The sequence below is a fragment of the Chroicocephalus ridibundus genome, chromosome 20, assembly GCF_963924245.1.
Source record: "Chroicocephalus ridibundus chromosome 20, bChrRid1.1, whole genome shotgun sequence".
Lineage (NCBI taxonomy): Eukaryota > Metazoa > Chordata > Aves > Charadriiformes > Laridae > Chroicocephalus > Chroicocephalus ridibundus.
This window is the reverse complement of record NC_086303.1, coordinates 3736269-3756830: the sequence shown is the minus strand read 5'-3', so window position 1 is coordinate 3756830 and position 20562 is coordinate 3736269. Positions and strand designations below refer to the sequence as shown.

Genomic DNA, 20562 nt, shown 5'->3' with positions numbered 1-20562 from the left:
GAGAGGCAAAGCCTCCTTCCATCCTTCCTCAAACAACCCACCCCCTGCATGCAAACCACCCCACAGCCGCCATCTTGAGGCACCATCTCAACCGCTGAGGAAGAGCAGCAGGGCAAGATGGAGGCCCTCTGCACCAGCCAATCAGAAGAGCCCCAGGGCAACATCCATCCAATGAGCACCTACAGTAGGACACCCCAGCTTCCCTCAGCCAATCAGCTTCCAGCAGCCCAGCCCCAGGGGCGGGCAGAGCAGTCCCCTCAGGCAGCAACATGGCGTGGTGGGGATGGAGGGGAAAATGGACACCAAGATGTGTGGGCAGATAGGAAGCAGGCACACCCAGCCATCCCCAAGGGGGAGGCAGAGGTGACCCCTTCTCCTCCCTGCTTTCGTGGAGGGCAGGAAGGTTCGCCAGCTGCGTAGGCGTTTCTCAGCAGTTCTAAAACCACTGCCCTGCCCTCACCGCTTCCCGTCACTGCTGCCACTGGACTGGAAAGAGCACAAGGTCTGAAAGACAGGGCCAAAGCTTGTTTTTCTGTTTATAAATTTTTATTAGCTGGATAGTGTACACAGTACTTACAATTGCATCTATTAAAGACCAAAATACACTTGAAAAAAGGCATCATATAAAAAAAATTATAAACTTTTAACTATATACAAACATTGCCTTACATTACATTAATCTCGGTACCCTCCCACACCCATTCGCAAAGAAAAGATTTCCTTTCCCCCCCCCTCTTTTTCACATGCAAGGCCTTAAAGCCATTTAGCATCACTTGAGGACCGTTTTCCACATCCCATTCTTACACTCATAGAAAACTCGTTTTTGATCAGTTCGCGGCTCCAACGCTCTCTGGGTCTATTGACCACGTTCCTCCTTCTCCCCAAGCCTCTTTTATCCTCATCCACTCCTTTATGCGCTCCCAGGGTGGAGTTTTTGCTCAAGTGTAGCAAATCCACAAAGAATTCTCATAGAATTACTAGAGAGGTTTGAACTTGATGATGTCTCCAATTTAACAAATTTGCACAGGAAAAGAAAGCAGACTTTTTTTGGTAACATGGTGTTGACCAATAACTCCAATCTCACCAAGCAAACACTACTTTTAGAAGTGAATACACGTAACCCAAAGCAAATGAAAAATATGACAGTAGCACTCAGGCTTTCACATCACTATTTAAAATATTAACGATAAGACTTTCTACATAACACAAATCCATAGGTCTTAATACACGTTCTACAACAACGGATCAGAGAACCTATATATGAAAGGCTTATTGGGAAAAAAGTTCTAGCTGTCTTGAAGAAGTTTACACGTTCTTTAAGAAAAGAAGTAATTACTCATTAAAAAAAATACCTATGTCAGAGCAATAATCTTGCTTCCCTAACTTCCAGCTCTGAAAGGGGTTTCTCCAGAGATGAGCCATCAGTTGAAGAGCAGACACGTTACGGAGAAGCTGTCTTACTCCAGCACAGAAATACTCCTCCAACACTGACAAAATGTACAGATGATCTAAAAAAAATATATATATTTACAATAATGCTGCAAATTCAACTAAAGCAAATGTTTTGTTACTCCTTCACTAAGAGAGCTACATATTTCCTGAAATGGGTGACCTCGCAGAAATGCTAGGTGAGGATTTCATAGTTGCCAACTGAAGAAAATAAGCACCATGCTCTAATTGGCCAAGTATTTTAAGGCGGAAGCAACCAAAGGCACCAAAGATGCCATCAATGCAACGGAGGTAAGCAAATGCCTTTTGAATCATTAGAAAAAAATCCTAATGTAAGATCTGTGAGCGGATTTATTTGCACATCAAGTAGTAGGCCATCTCCTCCCATAGCTGCAGGTGCCACCGGGTGTTGAACAGTTTCTTTCTCACCATGTCAGCTGTGGTAAGAGTAAGAGCATGGAACTAAAAATTCAGAAGGAAAATGAACGGAACTCAATTTAGGAAATCCAGCTGCCTAACTACAAATACCAAATCTGCATTTCTGCTTTGTTCTTTCACTGGCTACGTAACTCCACGGATGGCTGACCTAAACATTGTCATCCTTAGCATCTAGACAGGCACGCTCTTCTTCCAAGATTGCCTGCTGGCAAGGTAGAATCTAACATTTATCCACATTTCTGCTCACTCCTCTTGCACTCCTTCCCATCTTCTCATACTCTTAGGTCTAGTATTTTTCTCTTTTATCCAAATAAATAGAATGTTCAAGGCTGTGTAGTTTTGTATCCTCCCAGCCTTCTATAACTTGCTAATTTGTCCTCCATTTTGCATTTAGTCATAAGCTTTCAGTAAATGGGAAAAACATAAGAGGGTGACAATATGGGATGTATTTTTCGTGTCCGTCCCCCCACCCCCATTTGAAAACAGAGTTCACTGAATCTAAAGCAGTCTCTCCCGTCCTTGGATGCCTTCCTCAAAAACACACACCTCACACTTTACCTATTCAGGTTCATTAAGATCTCCCTCAGTGACAACGCCTGGCTGTACTTCCAATCCCATGCTTAACTGACATGATGCATTTTTTATGTTTTACAGAACACAAAAATTGGAAGCAATAGGACTATAGCATGCAAGTGATACATAGAGAGCCTGTAAAACTTATTCAAGATCGGAGGAGACGGGAATGGAAAGATGCAAGTATCAACTGTTAAAATAAGCATTACAGCTTCCATCACCAAATTTCAAATTAGTAAGAATGGAGCAAGCTTAAAATCTGTAATGAGCTAAGGAATTAAAGATCAAGACATGTTTTGTCAAGATACTCAGCCAGAAGCCAGATATAGATCATGAAATATTTTTTTTTAAATACAAGTACTCCTCCTTCATTAAGCGCCACTTTTTTATTTATTTAAAGAGGATAGTCTATTAAAAGCCTGAAAGGTTCATCAATACCTGCCTTCATTTGTCTAACAGTTCAGTTACATCAGGATGAGCTGAGCTGAGCTGCCCTATGCTTCTGCTGTCATGAAACAATCCCTCACCCCGTGCAGAATGAGAGAATTGTAGAACGGATTTAGAACAGACATGAAGAAACGCCATCACAAAGATGGTCAAGTGCTATCACTCTGAGATTGCAGATTTTACGTGTTTTGGAGGAACCATGCACTGGACTGCAGGTTAGAAGGCAGAATAAAAAAACCCCAACAAAATCCTTTGGAAGAGACTCACTTATAAGTTTTAATCCTTTTTATACTAGCATCTACTTTTCTTCCAAAGCAACAACTACTGGCAATAAACATACCAAAAAACATCCAGAGATTGCTTTTACTAGTTAAATCCTTATCCTCACATCACCCTCTCCCTTCTTGGAACAGATACACAATATATTAAATCCTGCAATCGTCTTGAGATATTTCTATCATTGTGACTGGACAGCTGAACTTTTCCCAGAGAAGAGCTTGCTGTTTACATATTTTACAAGGTGGAACTTCAAAGAACCTCCTTCAGTTTCTGCCAGTTTCAGAAGTGCAGATGCAACAACAGGAAGCAGTTCAGTTGACCATAAAATTCCGAAAGTGTAAAGAGTGCATGTAAATAACAAGTCTCTGCTGGGAAAACAAAGTACTGTGGTGAAGCTGCGCCACAGCTGGTTGCTATAAACCGGATTATGTCTCTGTACAGAAGGGCCGTATGTCCAAGAGGTCTTTGCTGGCCCTGCTTCAGCATGCCAGAGTTATTGCTGATCACTGAGTCAGTGGCACACTCTCACCCATGGCCAATCTTAACACAAGAGATGTTTAAAAGAAAAAGAAAGGCATGAGCAGTCAGCCTCCGAAATCCCTGCGCTGGATCAGAACAGTATACCAAGAGTGTCGTTAAGTTTCCATTTGTTGAGTCAACTGCAGTTAAAATCTCGACCATGTACTGAAAACGTGGTGCTTGTTCTGTAGAAAAGGATAGGCTGTGATATGGCGATTGTCCCATTGAAAGACTTGCTTGATACACTGGAAAGGTAGGACAGACTTGCAGAAGGGACGGGAATTCCACTCAGTTATTATTTTTTTTCTTTAAGCAGTGGTTAGGAGACTCTGATCATCTGTGTCATTGCTTCTTCATTGGCCTGAGTTGGATCCTATAGATACAAAACACATACCATGTTGTAACTTCAACATTTTTCCATAATAGCAGAGAGAATCACACACAACTATCAAGAGATACTCCTGCCTCCTCCCTTGATCGTGTCATATTTTCCCTGGGTTTTACAGGCCAGTGTCAGAGAACGGGATATATAAATCTTAATAGTTCCTAGTAATGTGTTGTTTCTGGCAATAGGGAAAACCTAACACTGGTCTAGTATTTGGGAAGGATTCCACTCCACTAAAGCCACAGGACTGCTTTAAAGCACTAATCAATAACAGAATTTGCTCGTTCTGCTCTATCGTGTCCCTTCCTTTGAAAACCTGTCTTGCGCTTTTTATGTAAATCAATATGCAGCTAAGAATCAGATATTCACATTTTTTAATTTTCTGTCGGATGAAAGATAAGGTGTCTGTACCTTTAGTTCATGTCCTAAAAAAAATACTTCTGGTATGCAATGAGAAAGGCTGCAAATGATGCATTTGTTAGGACAAATAAATACATGCATTCTTCGTTTGCAAAACAAAGTGTATACGTTTCTATCAACATTACTATAATTTAATTACTCAAGGCAAACAGACACTTGCTGTCTATAAGAAGTGAGAGAAGGTTTCTTTATAATGTCTGAAATATAAATTCAAAGGTAGAGAGGGAGGAAGGTCAGCAGCCTAGTCCAAGAACAAATGAAACAGTACAAAAACACCTCTAAAGTGTATTCTGAAGAACTGAAAGTGGCAGTTGTGCCAACAACAGATAAAATGTTACCCACCTGCATATGAGGGCTGTCTTTTTCCTTTGGTGAGAAGAAACGTCCACCTTCTCCCCGCTTCCTGGCCATGGCATGGCGATGCCGAGATTCATGCAAGTATTTCTGCAACAGTATGAAGGGGGTAATGAGAGACCAGCCTACTATTTCCAGTTCAGCACTTCCAGGAGGGGAAATTCCCGACTGCTAGAAAAGCCTACCCAGTCTGCATCCTTCTCCCATCCCCAGAGAGAAGGTGTTTACAGTAAATGCCCATTTGCAATATACATATGCAACAACTAAAAGCATGCAAAGGAAGCAAGACTGCCACCAAGGGACTAGCTTACGAACAAAAAAATAAAAAAAAAAATTGAAGAACACTTTAAGATTCTGGTCCTCATTTTCCAGCAGAGGTGGTTTTCTGTGCTTTTCTCATAGAGCAACCCTGTATTAGATCCGAGTTATATTCTTACCCTTCTTTCTTTGGGGATTTTTCCCTCCGCTTCAAGCTTAGCACGCGCCTGCCTCCTCTTAAGGATCCGGTGATACTGCTTGGCATTTACATAGAGGGGCTCTTCTTCCAGCATTTCTGCTCCAGGCAAAGGTATTCTCTGGATAGCTGGTACTGATCCAGCTCCAGGTACCATCTGTGCAGAGAAGAATATGTTCTTAGTACTTGTAGCTCAGAACACAAAGTGAATGCAAAAAAAGTAATTAAAAAATGTTAAAATGGAAAGTTTGGTTTTTTTTTTTTTGTTGTTCAGATAATGCACCTACTTAAATTGAAAGTTGTTTTCAAACTGCAGAACAAATTTAAACAAATCAATTACATATCAGTCGTGCTTCACTTTTTTCTTATTATGGTAAAATTTCTATCATATATAATTCTATGACCATGTTACTGCTTCTTGTACAATTAAGCATACAGGACATGCCCACTGCTTCCCTTTCTTTTTGGTTATCACTTATTTAATTTATATGATAATTTCAGAGCATTTCTTAAGCAAATATTACTTGTAGAGCTGCTGACATCTAGTGGGGACAAAATAAAATTCAAGTCAAAAGGCATCACACTACAAAGAAAGAAGAATTGGCAGAAAAAGCCCTCTTATGATTTAGAGAAACAAATACTAAGGGATCCTCCAGAAAAGCAACAGTTGATTCAATCTTTTTAAAGCTCAGTTCTCAGTTAACAGCTTGTTTTGAATTTCAGTTTCTAGATTTCTGAACTCTATAATCTGCTGTGGGCAAAAACAGAGTACAGAATACATAGATCGCAATAGGACACAGGCCATGAAAACCGAAAACTTGTATTGTTTAAACTTTAAACTAATGGTAGCTACTGAGAAGTCTGACCACATTAAGGTGACATGAATCTCAGAAAACAGTTTGTGTACAGACATCGTAAACCTCATCCTTTAAAAATATCAATGGAAAGTGAAAATACATACCATAACCATTCCACCTGAATTGACAACGTTTCCAGCAACTGGCAGGGTCACTGTGACAGTCCCTTGTCCACTACTGGTTGTATTGGTGTTGGCTCCCGTTTGGACAATTTGCGCTCCAGCCAAACTGGCTGCTGGAATGGTGATCATGCCTGTAACAGGGACTGTAACTTTAAGAAAATAAAACACAAAAGAAAAAAAAAACCAAACCAAAAACACGCACACAAAAAGAAGGGAACACCATTAGTCCCACTTCTGTTTTTTTACTCATTCATCCTTCCATAACATGCAAAAAAAATTTAGAAAAACATTGCAAGTTATTAACTAAATTCTATCACCTCGTCCTCATACTTCCTGTATTTTGCATTTGTATCTGCACAGTAATCCCAGTGTCAGATAAGACATCATGTGCTCTAACGCATAAAAGCAAAGTCAAGTGTTTCTATTCTAATAGTCCTTGCCAAAGGAAAGTGACTGTTTTTATTCTTCTGGGGAAAGAACTGCAGACTGAATTCCTGTATAATAATATAAACACCTCTTCTTCCATTCACTATGCCAACAATTCGTATCACAGCACTACTAGCATTGCAACTCAATGTTTTCTTGGACAATAATTACAGTGCAATAAAAACCTATTGAAGAGATATTGAGAAGTCCTGGTTCTTTTCACACCAAAGCTCATACCTTGTTGGAGAATGGTTCCATCAGCATTAACTGGCTGATAGACTATGGTCTGGCCTTCAGCTGCTTGTGCTACCTGTTGTCCTTGAACTGCTATTTGTTGCTGAGTCTAAACAAAACAAAGAACAAAGTAACTTTACAAACTGCTTATTTTTCAAATTTTACATTTCCTGAATTAACACATGGTGCTTTAGGTGTTTCAGGCATCTATTTCTTTTGCTTTATTAACAGCATCAAGAAATAGGATGGAGGACAAACCAACTGAACTGTGGATAAAACACCTATAGCACACATTTCTAACAGTCTAGTATTTAATATTGAAAGAAACAGGTTCTACGTTTCCCATCTCACTATGAATATGTTAAAGGAAGAACTATTCTGCTCAGAAATTTAATTTTGGTCCTAATCAACAGAATCAGCAGAAAACCCAGGTATGACTAGACTACTTCACAAAATGGCGCAAGTATGAAATTACCAATACTTCATGTTTTCAAATTTCAACAAATAGACAAAAACCACCATGAACCAATAAAATACAGAAACACAATGGATAAAAACATGCAATCTATCTGTTCTGCCCCAGAGTTATGCATGAAAACACTACAAACAGATGAAATTTATTCTCAAGTTCTCCTCAATACGAATAATTCCTCCTTTTTTTTTTTCCCCCTTTTTTTTTTTTTTACTTAACCACACCTTAAGTCATTTGTCAAGTTTCTCTTCCTGTTTCTCTCAAGAAAACCCTTTCATGCTGGTGCAGTTACCTGTGTCTGGCCAGCAGTAACTGCAGTCTGTGGCTGCTGTATAATGATCTGCTGGGTCTGGCCCTGCTGCCCCTGTACCTGCACAGCCTGCCCACCTTGAATCTGAATCTGACCTGGCTGGACCAACTGAATCTGTGGAAGAAAGAGTCAGAAAGGAACATTAACTATGCCTCTTATTTCTCCCTCCTTGGCCTCAGCATTACCAAACCATCTCTGAGGATGATTTACTGTTGCAGAGAAAAAGAAAGCACTGATTCTTTGCTTGTTCCATTTTAAAATGAAGAGCTTTAATTTATTCCTCCCTGTGACACAGCAGTCACAGCCATACAGAAGAGAGGAAATATAACATGCTAACGTCATTATGCCCAACCAGTTCTCCACTGCTTACACAAGAAAATGGTCAAAAGAAATAAATTATTCACATGAAACTAGGAGTAATAATACTCTGGTGGTAAAAAAAAAAAAAAAAAAAAAGAGAGAGAACTAAGATTTAAGATCTCTGTAGAGTGTTAATTATCCAGCATACAGAAGTACTCCTGGGTATCTATAAAAGCTGTCTTCAGCTTTGCAGAGAAGTCTTTCCACCACCGAGGAATGTTTCTTAGATTAAAAAAAAAGGAACTGGAATGTGGTTTGAAGTTTGTACTTAAAAACCCAGTTATGGATTTCCCTCCAACAACCAGACCATAAAGAACCTAAGACAAAATATATTGTTTTTCAACAAAAGAAATTTTAAATAAACACTAAATAAGTCTCTCAAAACACCAAGACATCGTATGCCTTCCTGGACTATGCTGAACTTAATTCCTAGATCCTGTTCTCAAATCACTAGAACACTGTCATTATGCCACTGTTACAGTTCTCCCTTTGCTATTGAGGAACACACTTTGAGCACCTCTTTAAATTTAAAAACTGTCTTTTAGACAAATATTTCAAAATAATTGCTTCTAATAAAATCCACCTTCTATACCTTCTACAGTATTACCTTCTGTGCAATAGAACCATTTAAATTCACCTTCAGCCATCACATATTAGATGAACTCAAGCACAAGAGTTATTTTCAAGAAGCTTTCTTAAATAAATTTAAAAAACCCCACCCTCTTTCTGAGCCGTAAATTGAGTAGGCACCAGATCACCACTGTACTGCAAGGGCCAGTTAAAATAAAAACAAAAAAACCCCAACAAACCAAAAAACCCAAACTAACTCCAGCTGTATTTTAATGGACTTCATTTAAAAGGTTTGCACCATCCCGTAAAATACAAAAATCAAATATACAAAGAATTTTCATTGCATTCTTAACACACAGCTCACTGCCAGATCCATAGCTGGAGAACAACTCTCTTTGCCCAGTTTATTTTAAAAGTGCTAAGGCAAATGTACTATCTGACAAGGTGAGAACATCACAGTTCACTCTCTGCAATTTCTCTTTAATAAAATGAGGGTTATCTCACCTGCTGCAGTCCCTGTGTTCCAGAAACTGGGACTTGCATGATCGTCTGGCCCTGACCCCCAGGCACAGCCTGCACCATGATCGGCTGCCCGGTCGATGTGATCAGCTGGCCTCCGCTTACTTGGACCATCAGCGGTTGACCCTGGACCTGGGAAACAGGAGGAAAAACAAACAGAACAATGAAAAAGTCTGGTGACATGAAGCCAGAGACTGAAGTGGCTACCACATGCGGCTAAGTGCTTACCTATTTTAGTGCGGCGACCAGAGAACCTGAGCAACAGTCACTAACCTGGGTTCACAATTGGCATTAAATATCTTTAGTTTCTAAAACTTTTTCCGTGATGTGCTTCTGGATTTAGTAAATTATCTTTTTCTGTTGCAGTCTAACCAAAACTTCCAAGTCTAATTGCAATAAAGCACGGAAAGCACAGCTAAATTTTCCAGAGACAATAACTATCTTCATGCACAGCCTGAGAGCAAAGTGTAATAAAAGAAGCTTTATTATCCACATCACTATTACTAATCTTTAATTGGGGTTTCTAATGAGAAAGCGCTCTAAATAAGCTATTCTCACAGAGAGATTCCGAGGTAGCTTCAGCTCTCTCCAATTACACGCTTACAACATTTCCATTTCCTAACCAATATATAGCATGCAATGCTTTTAGAGAATCTTGTCATGCTCATTAAGTGAAATTATAAACGCAACAAGACAAAATGTAGTTCAGTAAGGAAGAGTGAAAAAAAGGAGCAGCAGCTACGTCTTGGCCCAACAACGCTTAGAGCAGACTTATAAATTCGGCATAAGAGTCTCTGGACTCTTGGACCAGGTATGTCTCTGGTCACTAGGGAAAAGGCCAATGAGAAGAAAAGCAAGGAGAAAACCTGTCTGTTCAAACACCCTCACACACTAAGTCCCCAAACTCCTCAAAATATATCTTTGAAAACATTGTACCTCCACAGCTTAAATGTGAAATGAGTCTTATGCACCAGGCAATCAATTACGCTTTATCACGCTCCGAGTTGTTTGGAAACAAGAGCAACACAACATGATAAAAAGTCACTGAGTTCTTGGGTTTTCTACCTGTAAATTTCAAGAATATGCGATAACCAGGCTGAAGAGCAGCACAGATTTTCAGCACATACTGAACTACCTAAAAAATGCTTCACTTTGCATAGTTCAAATACCTTAGTGAATTATATGCTAACACATCCACAGAAACAAGCACAGTTGTACCCCAGTGATCAACGCCCTGCATAGAATACTGTGACTTTACACGTCACCTGATACCCTTGCGACACTGTTCTGTTTCTCAACCTTGTAACTATTGCATACAAGTCCCTAACAAAATTCTGTAGTACTTTTGAATTACAACAGAGAGAGAGAGATAAACATGCTCATGTCAGCCACAGAGAAGCACAGTCAGCAGTACAATATCCAATAAGCAGAAAAAAAATTATACATTCCAGGATTCTTGTTAATGTATTAGAGCAAGCAAAAAAAAAAAAGAAAAAGAAAAGCGGTGGGAGGACACATGGTGATGACCAGGAGGCCATAGTGACCCAAGCAATTCAAGTCAGTCAGCTTTTCATATTTTAACTCTGAACATAAAAAATGCTGTGTTCAACTTTACAGCTGGCAAGACCATTCTGGCCTCTTGGAACTCTCCTCCTCCGAAGAATTAAAAAAACAAACAAAACCAAACCACTCAGTGAACTACTAAACTGCTACAGCCATCCAGGATTTATCAACTCCTTTAAAAGCCTCATACATGAGCTAACGAAATGAAGTTTACAAGACAGAAAATACTTCACATTGAAATAAATCAGGGTTTGAAATAACCTTGCATTTCTTTCCAATCTGGGATGTATTCACTGTTAGGATACCTACTTGTCCTGGGTTTCCCTGAGTTGTTCACACGTAAATAAGAAATCGTATCTCTCAGTCCCACAGAAGCCAATATTGTCCCCAGGTGCCCTTTTTAATCACAGACAAGAAGTTTCACTCTTCAAGCTGGTAGGTCATCCACCACTTCTATGTCTTTCACGTAGTGAAAACAGAGAACTACTCCCAGTGGATATCAGAAATCTAATCTTCTTGAAACTACTTTGGGTTATATCTCTTGACTGTTACTTCCTGATCTTGGTGGTTTTTCCTTTTAAATCTCATTTCAACCACTATTCACTTTCAGAATTGCAGCAGCAGGAATTCATGAATGCATCAGGGTTTCTGGCATGCACCCGAGATCCAATGGAAAGCTATAACCCCATGCTCTTCATGGAAAACCCTACAACTAGCATAAAGCAGAGATACTACTGTTGACAAATTTTCCTGTTCCTATTTCAAACCCTGGAAAAAACACAGCATTAGATATGTGGCGATGGTGAGAGTCATGCAGTGCTCACAAACACAATTAGAGAGATCACCACTACCTGGAGGGTCTGGACTTGCTGGCCTGAGGCGGATGCCACCTGGGCCTCAGTCTGCAACTGGACAGCAGTGACACCACCCTGCTGCTGGGAATAGGAACAGGAATAGCTTGAAACACGGAAATGCACAGGTCTGACAAGAGACAACGACACTTTGCTGGAAGAGGGTGAATTTAAACTTCATACACACTGCTCTTGGAACATAAGGACTGTGAATACGTTTAGCAAACCTAAGAACGGCATACCAACAAAACTGCATAGGATACTGACAGGCTTCAATATGCCAAGCAAAAATAATTTACAAAGAACAGGAGAGATTATTTTGCAGAATTTAAAATCTCAGCTTCAGCGTTTTAGACTGCTACCTTTTTGCTTAATGTTTCCCTTCACTGCCAAGGTTTCTTACTGTGAAGGGGTTCCAGATTTTTGTCACTTGTTAGTTACAATAAAGGCCATAAATTCTGCACAGAGCAGCAGCACAGATGACCACAGTCTAAGCTTCATCTGTGTCACCCCCACATCAAGGGCTTCCCACCACTGACCTTGAAGGACAATCTTGAGAGGCTGCAAGAGCAGTGAAATCCAAAAGCCTTTTCTATCTTTAGCCTCTTTAGTGAGAGTCCCAAAATAACCTGTGTTAACTATGTTCGCATTTGGGAGATGAAGGACATCTCTCTATTAAAAGCTGCATACAACAGGCCCGTTAAATTATTTTAGAAAAACGTTTCATGTCAAATACAGCACAGGCTGTGCATGTACTAAAAATGTAACAAGCCAAGTTATGTTTTTACCTCCCATTTACCTACGAGGTGACAATAAAACCAAATGTATCTTTGGTTATCTGCTGGAAGCAGGTATATTTGGTAATTCTTAATAGATCATGTTTTAAGGTCAAGTACAACCTTACTGAAAAAGTCAACTTCAGTGGAAGAAGCTGGTCCCTGCTGTCAAACAAACAGGCTGATGAGAAAGCGAAGCGTATCTCACTGAAAATACAATCCAGCAGCTCATTTATTTGCATGACAAACTAAGAAACTCCTCTTGCCTTTAAATAGAATAAACATAAGATGCAACAAAAATTTAACAGCAGCACAGCTCATCTGAAAATGCATCACTATACCTGAATGGGTGAAGCTTAACCACAGCAAAAATCTATAAGCCCTCAAGAAAAAAACAGCCCTACTCATCTGCACACTATAACAGAACTAGAAACTTCTTTCTAGAATGGGTTAATTCATCACAAGCTACATGCTTTCTTGCAATTCTTGTACTGTGTGTTCATTTTGATCCATCTGCAGTTCTAAAACAAAATATCTCAATAAATACTTCTTTTGAGAAAGCTGGAGAAAGCCTCTGTGGGCTTGAACAAAACCTATTTCAATTTTGGGGGTAATCTACATTGTTCCTTGTGTGACCGTTTGGATTAAGATTCTGATTCCTCCATTTTCAGCGAGGATGTCACTACCAGTTTGCAAACTCCCTGCTACACTGAAATGTGGTTAACTTGTATACCTGCAATTTTAAGAATTTAATAATAAGTTTGCGGGGCTTTTTAAAACATATTTCCTCTGACTTCAAGTCAAGTCAGGTAAACACATATCCAGACCGTATCGAGAAGCGTCTTGCTGGTTCTGTGAAACTAAGAAGTACAAACAGATTTGTAACTCGGCACTGGCGATGCCAGCTCACCCGCTATCGCCTTCCATACCTGCTGCTGAATCTGTCCAGCCTGCACAACGATCTGCTCTGTGGAACTGTTACTATTCGCTGTGTACTGCTCCATAGCGCTTCAGTTCCAAGACAGTAAAAGGCACACCTCGGTCTGTGTATCTGGCAAGACAAGTTAAAAAAAAAAAAACACCATGTGATTATTGTCCCAAGGTTTGAAGATTAGAATTATCATACAGTAGCGGAAAAGCAAACCATCTGCTGACACTGAGGTCACGATCACACAGTAAGAACCGCTGTTTAATCAAGGACCTACCTCTTTCATAATGTCACCTTACTTTCATTGAGTAACAAAATTAGAATTGTAATTTCAAGAACATGTAACTTGACTGAGAAGCAGAAAGTATCTCAATTCTGTCATTGTCCTCAGTGAATCAGATAGCAGCTATGAACCTGTTTATCTTCATGTTTTACCCCTCCAGCCTGTGTATTCTGGGCTATAGACAGTTGCCTACGCTGCACATTGGTGGAGGACAGGCGTGTTATCAATAAAAAAAATTCACAAGATACAAAGTTTAGGTATAAAAAAATCAAACTACATTTCAAGAATTCAACAACGCTTAGTGAAACTGTCTCTCCTACCCTGACTACGTAGCGCTCCCTCCTCATATCTCTTTCTTCTCTTCCTACTTTCATAAATTTGAGAATAGCCAGCAGACTTCTCAGTGCTTCCATCCTTTTACTGCCTCTCATTTCTTGGACACTTGCCTACACATATGAAGAACACACTGTTGAAATAAAAGACTTAGTTCCATTACCTCCTTCTCCCTCACATCTCTTCTCAGTTGATCAACAAGGGAAGAATTCTTACTATTGCTTTTAATGAGGTATTTGATTTATGCTATGACTGAACAAGAACCTGCTACATTAGTGAAAAAGCAGCCTGTAACTTTAATCTTTGAAGTCTAAAGCAACAAAAAAACAGGCCCCTTCAGTTTTCAAAGAAATGCACACAAAATTTATTCACAACTTAAACTAACTGTAACTGTTGCTGTGGTTACTACTGTAATGACACCTCTCACACTGCCTGCTCTTTAACTTTAAAACATCCTTTGTACTTCAGTGTCTTGCATTTATCTTAAGAACACTTCATTTTTTGCATCAACTTATTCCTCACCGTGACCTAGGAAAACACAGAATGATTTTACATTTCGTTGTTCTCTTGCACGTTATCACCAGTTGTTGCTTACCTACAAAAATAAACTATTAACCTGTCATGACAGACCAGAAGGATGCTCGTTACAGGCGGCACAATACTCAGCCATAATAATGTAAGAACCTCCTTAGTCCCTATCAGCTCTTTCGTTCGGATTAGGGATGTAGTGACACTAACCCTGGAGATCACAGATATCTGTGTCATAGCACTGAAAGGCACTACATTTTACTGCAATTTTATCTCTCTCCTTGGCCCATTTAGTAACAGTTTTTCACAGCCTGACAGAATAAAAGATGATAAACATTATTTCTGAAGATGATGCTGTCTACCAAGGTTCTTATTTCAATTTTGCACCGTATACTTAATTTCTGCCCTAAACGCCCATGGGACCTGTCAGAAAACAGCTCCTGCATTTCATTCTTCAGGGAAGTACTTCAATAGCAAGCACAGGATACCAGTAATCCATATGTGCCAAGAGTTCTCTGGCTTCCTCAACGCCACAACCAATAATCAAGTGCAGGCATAGCTCTAACTTGGGAATGCTTCTTCACAGACCCCCGCATCAAGCCCCTGTCTTGTTTACTTAAAATATTAGCAGCATTGTAATCCTAACTCTCTTCATTAGCTGTGGCTAGCCAAAGTTACAAACAAAAGATTTTACATGTGCCGGATCATAGTCCTCCCAGGGATTATTTCATTCCCTTCATGAAAACACAGAGCACCAGCGTTACTGTATCAAAGTTAAATTTTAAAGATCAGTCATCTGCTTCAATGGCACGCTCCTCCCACCGCTGATCTCACCACTCGGCTCCTCCTCACCAGGCCCTTGTCTGCGCTGAAAATGACTTTGTGTTCTCGTTCTATCGGCATATTTTCATATACATACAAACGAAGCCATAGGAGCTGCATCAACAACAGTTCTCTTGGCAAATAAGCTATGATAAGAACAAACTAGCATGACAAACTGTGCTAGGACTTGAGCCAGCGTGAAAGCATCATTTTAAAATGTGTTGCGCCCTGGAAGAACATTACTAAATCGGCAGAAGTTTCTAGGGCAGACCCTGTCAGTCCACCCACATGATCCTTGTCCTCGAAGGACACCAGCGGAGGACAGAACAACCACGCCAAGCCAAGGACAGGATTTAACTAAACAGCAACCCAGAGAGGGACAATAAGGCCACAGTCACAACTCCCACTGCTCGGCAGGATAAAAGATGCGCTACCCAGATTTTGTTTCCGACCTCCTTATCAAACTTGTGAGTCAGGGCGTTCGCCCAGGGACGTTTTCATTTTATTGCCGAATGCCTCACACCGGGGATGTTCTCGGCGGGCAGAGGACGATGTGCTCGGGCAGAGGCGATGCCCTGCAGCTCAGCGAGGACAAAGCAAAGGGGGGAAAAAAACGGGCAGAAAGGGCAGTTTCTCCTCACAGAGGAGCACGTGGCTGGCGGCATTTGGCGCCCAGGTGCGTTCAGGGGAGGCGGGGTGGGGGGGCCCTGCACACCCGCTTCACCGGCAGCCGCGGGGAAGAGGAAGGGGGGGGCAGCGACCTGCCCTCGGCGCACACTCGCCGCCTTCCCCCCCGCCTCCCCCGGGCAAGGCGGGGAGGAGGAGGAGGAGGGGGGAAGGAGGAGGGGCGGCCCGGGTTGCCCGCGGCCCATCTGTCACAGCGGGGCCGGCGGGGAGGCTCGCCCGCTCCGCTCCCCCCGCCCGCCCGGTGGAAGGGCGGGGCCCTGCCGGCTCCCGTCCCAGTGGCCCCGCACGGCGCCGGCCCCACCGGGGGAGACCGGCCCCACCGCGCGCCTCCCCTCAGCGGCCCGGCCCACGGCCGCACCTTCACCTCCACCACCGCCCCGCCATCTCCCGTATCCCGGCCCAGGGCCCTCTCCTCCCGGGGCTCCCCACCAACACCACCGCCCCTGGCGGAGCCGGGCTCCGTCCCCTGGCCTCCCCCGGCGCCCGGCCGGCCGCGGCCCTACGAGCGGCCTCCTGACTGGTCACTCGGCCCCGCCAATCCCGGCGCTGGGGCCGGCGCTCGGGGGCTCCATATTGGCTGCTCGCGCTCACCGTGCCTCGCTCCCCCGGTTCGGGTCCCGCGCTGATTGGCTCCGCCACCGGCCCCCGAAACCCAATCAGCGCCTCCACTCAGCCGCCGCGCAAAATGGCGCCCAACCCCGAACAAAGGCGAGGGGAGGGGGCGGGCACGGGCGGCGCAGGCGCAGGGCGGCCCCGCGCCCCGCCTGGCCCCGCCCCCTCCCTCCTCGCGGCCCTGCGCGCCGGGCCCCGCCCCCCCGCCCCCCGCCCGCCCGCGCCTACTGCGCCTGCGCCACGGGCCGTGCGCGCGCCGCCGCGGGTCGCCGCCGCCAGCACTGCGCAAGCGCCGGGTGAGGCTCCGCCCCCTCCCTCGGCCGGATCGTGCGCATGCGCCGGGGGCGTCCTGCGGAATGTTCTCGGCGAGTATCATAGAGAGGGCGGTCCTCCAGCCCGCCTAGAGAGGCGGGCGGCGGCCGCCATTTTGGCGTGGCGATAAGGCCGCGGTGGCGGAGCGGAGGAAGGGCTGGGGTAGCGGATGTGGGGAGCGCTGGGGAGGTTCTTCGCGGCTCAAGCCCCGGCTCGGTGGCTCGTTCTTCGCGCCGTGCCTGCGGGTGTGGCCTGCTGAAGGGTTTCCTGAAGGGGCAGGGGTGGCTCGGAGGAGGATGGAAGGCCTGTGGGTGCTAGTTGTGTGGTGACCCTGGACTGGGGCCTCCTTGCACCTCGTGGGTTGGAGCTGTGGGGCTGCAGCTGGAAAGCTTGCAGCGCGCTATTCGGAGTAACTAGCCTCTTCCTTTTCTGTTTTGAGGCGTCTTACTGTTTTTAGCTGTCCCATAGAGGAAGTAGGCTCAGTCTTGCATCTTCTGTCATACAAGCTTATTACCTAGTTTGAGGTTCCTAATAACTCTTGTTTTTCTCTCTGTCATCTTTTCAGCTGGAGGAGTCTTCACCATAGCCCATGTTACCATGGCCACCCACTTCTCCAAGGATCAGGAGGAGAGAGTGCGTAAAGACTGGGTTACCTGGGCTACTGCTTGATGTGTGTCTCTGTAAAGAGACCTTCATATTGCCCCTAGTAATGTGGCAGCTGGCTGTGCCGTGTAGCTTTTTGGAGCAAGGTGGCCAAAAATGCTAAATTTCTTGTGCTTTTATGTTAGTGATGCAGATACTGTACACCAGCACAGAGCTTATCTGCTTAACTGAGTGTCTGGGGATATCTGACACGGACACGCCGATAGTGTGCTGAAGATGTGCACTAATCTAGTTGTGCTCTCTACTACATAATTTTAAGTGTTGATTTTCTAAAATTAACTGCTAAGCTGGCATGTGTTACTCATAACTGACGTTATAGAAAGATAGTTGTCTGTATATTGGGTTAGTAATTCATGCCAATTCACTTGTGAACTGCATCTTGAACTCAGTCCCTTACACTCTTTGCTGTACAGGCTTGCCAGATTCCTGTTATCTGAGTATTGTCTGATCTGAGCCGGCACTCAGCTTACTTTTATTTATCCTTCTTTTTGTGGTGTTTTGCAGATCAAGTGTGTTAAGGGGGACCTTTTCTCATGTCCCCAGACGGATGCGTTGGCTCATTGCATCAGCGAGGACTGTCGCATGGGTGCAGGCATAGCTGTTCTTTTTAAGAAAAAGTTTGGAGGCGTACAAGAGCTGTTGGATCAACGTGAGTGAATCACGTAGGGTGGACATGCAGGAGCTGAAGGGAAAACCTTGATTTGCGGCAGTAAGGGTATTCCAAGCTACTGGGGGTGTAGGGGGAATTATGTAGTGGAATGTAACTGCTTTAAAAATACCTTCTTAATTTCTTTACTTTAGAAAAGAAGACTGGGGAGGTGGCAGTTCTCCAGAGAGAGGACCGCTATATTTACTACCTGGTAAGAGTGGGACATTACTCGGGCATTCTCCCGTAACTAAACTCTGTTAGATATGATGATGAGGGCTTTAATAGTTGTGGGGAGTTTTGAGTTTCTTCTAAATAAGAAGTGTGAGATGTATTACTCAAATTTTGCTACCTAAGGAGAGGCCATGCTCTCATGTATGTATATGTAACTTTAAATTCAAAGAACTAGCTGCTAAATTACACTATTTTAAGGTGTGAAATATAGTTCTTTTTCCAAATCATTTTCCCTTCATGGCAGCAAGTCTGGCTGTGGAGTGTGAGTGTAGTGAAATGTGGTTGCTAAAAAGAAAATTTTGCAGGCACAACTGACCTTTCTACATTTACGCTTAGATAACGAAGAAGAAAGTTTCTCACAAACCGACATATGACAGTATGCGAAAGAGCTTAGAAGCCATGAAAGCTCACTGTCTAAACAATGGAGTTACTGACATTTCCATGCCTAGGTAAGAAAATTAGTTACTGCGGTGGAAATACTTGAATGTTTTTTGCATAGGAGGATGTTTGAGAGGTGATCCCCTGCCATGAAATAAGATTTCAAGTATCCACTTCTGTTCAACTGTGCAAATGAAATTTGCATTTCACGGTGTGTTTAGACGATAGCAAAACATACAGGCTTGGTTGTTTGCTTATTTTAACTGCATTATGTTGTTTTATGGTGAGCTGCATTAGTGCCATGTAAAACTGTAGCTGCTTGAGGGGCTAACCGTTCATAGCGTACCCCAGAAGAGGCCATTACAGCTGTTCTGATGTCTTATTTTCCAGGATTGGATGTGGACTTGACGGCCTGGATTGGAATAAAGTTTCAGCAATACTTGACCAAGTGTTTGAAGACACAGATATAAAGATCACAGTTTACAGTCTGTGAGCAAAAGAGTTTAAAGAGAGCCCCATTTCCCTCACTTTCAGGAGTGGAAACCTGTTAACTGATGAGGGGGGAAACTGCATGCTGAGCACATTCTTTGTCTGAGCGTAGCTCACTCTTGTGTTATCAGTGGCAGTGGCTTTTAATAACAAAAAAAAAAAAGCTCCAGAGCAGCTAATTTGGGATGTTGTGTTCAGGGAGCCTGTGAAGAAGGCAGGGGTGTTGTGGTAACCCTCAGGGAGTTCCCAGTCTGTCCCAGCAAGCCGCCAGATGTCACTGGTCCTCCACGGAGCACCTGCCTGCACTAGAGCCTCTACTTAGAGCTGACAGTTCCTGTGCAGAGTGAAACCGGAGCTGTCTGTTGCTTAGGTCTTTGTTGGTTTGTAGTTAACGGTTGATAATGATGAGCTGTGGAGCCCTGTCACTTTTTTGTTAGAGTTTTGCGATGGCATACAGTTCATTTACTCTGTTCGTTACAGGATTAAAAATCTAATTTCTACCTTCTGGCCGCAAATAGAATTTTTTGTTATGAGATTGTACTCACTAAGAATCATGCTACCAACATTAAATAAATAGCTCTTCAGTACTCTGCTGTCAGATCAGAGCACTGTCCTTTTGAAAAGCCTACCGATGTCTGTCTGTGTTGCGGCTGTGTTCTGGTGGGAAACTGGGGTTTGAAGGGGAATGCTGGAGGTGTGTAAAGACACCTTGTGGGTGCATTTTATATAATTGGTATAGTTTGCACAACTCACTTTTCTGAGAATCCACACATGAATAAGTGTTGTGCTGGAAAACATTATAGTATGGAGTTTAAGGTTTGCTTTTCACATTTCTTTTTTTACTGCATTTGTGGTTGAGCTGTTGCGTGTAGGTTGGTGTTTGATGTCACCAATAATAGCAAAAGCAAATTAGTTCATCAAATCATTGGTAAACACTTGAGTTTTGAAAGCTTGGTTCCATTTCTGAAGAATTATCATACACTCTGCATTTCCTTTATGTTTGGTGTCGTGTACCCCCGCCCCAATAACACATCTTTCTGATTTCTCTCATACTGAAGGCCCAGAAAAACACCAGACAGGTTGAATAAACCTAAGACGTAACAGTGGAGAAATTTGTTGCATAACATGGGATTCCTAATTGGTTTTCACTATGAATTGAATGGGTGGAGCGTTTTCTGTTCTTAGAGTTGTGGGTTAATCTATATTGTGTGGTTTCTTTGCTGATGCAAATCTACAAATCCTGTTTGTGTCTTTAAGAGCTTCATATTG

At 42.8% G+C, this 20562-nt stretch overlaps 2 protein-coding genes across 16 annotated transcripts; one reads left to right on the top strand and one right to left on the bottom strand.

Moving 5' to 3' along the window:
- Window positions 1–538: 538 nt before the first annotated feature.
- Window positions 539–16708, bottom strand: NFYA (nuclear transcription factor Y subunit alpha). Of its 12 annotated transcripts, none has more exons than XM_063356868.1 (10): window positions 16551–16708; window positions 13308–13429; window positions 11600–11686; window positions 9174–9320; window positions 7722–7853; window positions 6961–7066; window positions 6280–6446; window positions 5302–5475; window positions 4853–4954; window positions 539–4078 (listed from the first exon to the last, which is right to left on the bottom strand). In XM_063356868.1, the coding sequence occupies exons 2-10, from the start codon at window positions 13380–13382 to the stop codon at window positions 4025–4027; spliced, it is 1044 nt and encodes a 347-aa protein (XP_063212938.1). In that variant the 5' UTR covers window positions 13383–13429; window positions 16551–16708; the 3' UTR covers window positions 539–4024. The 12 variants fall into 12 exon arrangements, with proteins under 12 accessions (XP_063212938.1, XP_063212943.1, XP_063212941.1 ...); XM_063356873.1 differs by having other exon boundaries at window positions 6280–6428; XM_063356871.1 differs by having other exon boundaries at window positions 11603–11686.
- On the top strand, window positions 15591–19921 carry OARD1 (O-acyl-ADP-ribose deacylase 1). Of its 4 annotated transcripts, none has more exons than XM_063356884.1 (6): window positions 15591–15739; window positions 17449–17516; window positions 18051–18195; window positions 18348–18406; window positions 18763–18875; window positions 19195–19921. In XM_063356884.1, the coding sequence occupies exons 2-6, from the start codon at window positions 17481–17483 to the stop codon at window positions 19295–19297; spliced, it is 456 nt and encodes a 151-aa protein (XP_063212954.1). In that variant the 5' UTR covers window positions 15591–15739; window positions 17449–17480; the 3' UTR covers window positions 19298–19921. The 4 variants fall into 4 exon arrangements, with proteins under 4 accessions (XP_063212954.1, XP_063212953.1, XP_063212952.1 ...); XM_063356883.1 differs by lacking the exon at window positions 15591–15739 and adding an exon at window positions 16957–17045; XM_063356882.1 differs by lacking the exon at window positions 15591–15739 and adding an exon at window positions 16969–17128.
- The last annotated feature ends 641 nt before the right edge of the window (window positions 19922–20562 follow it).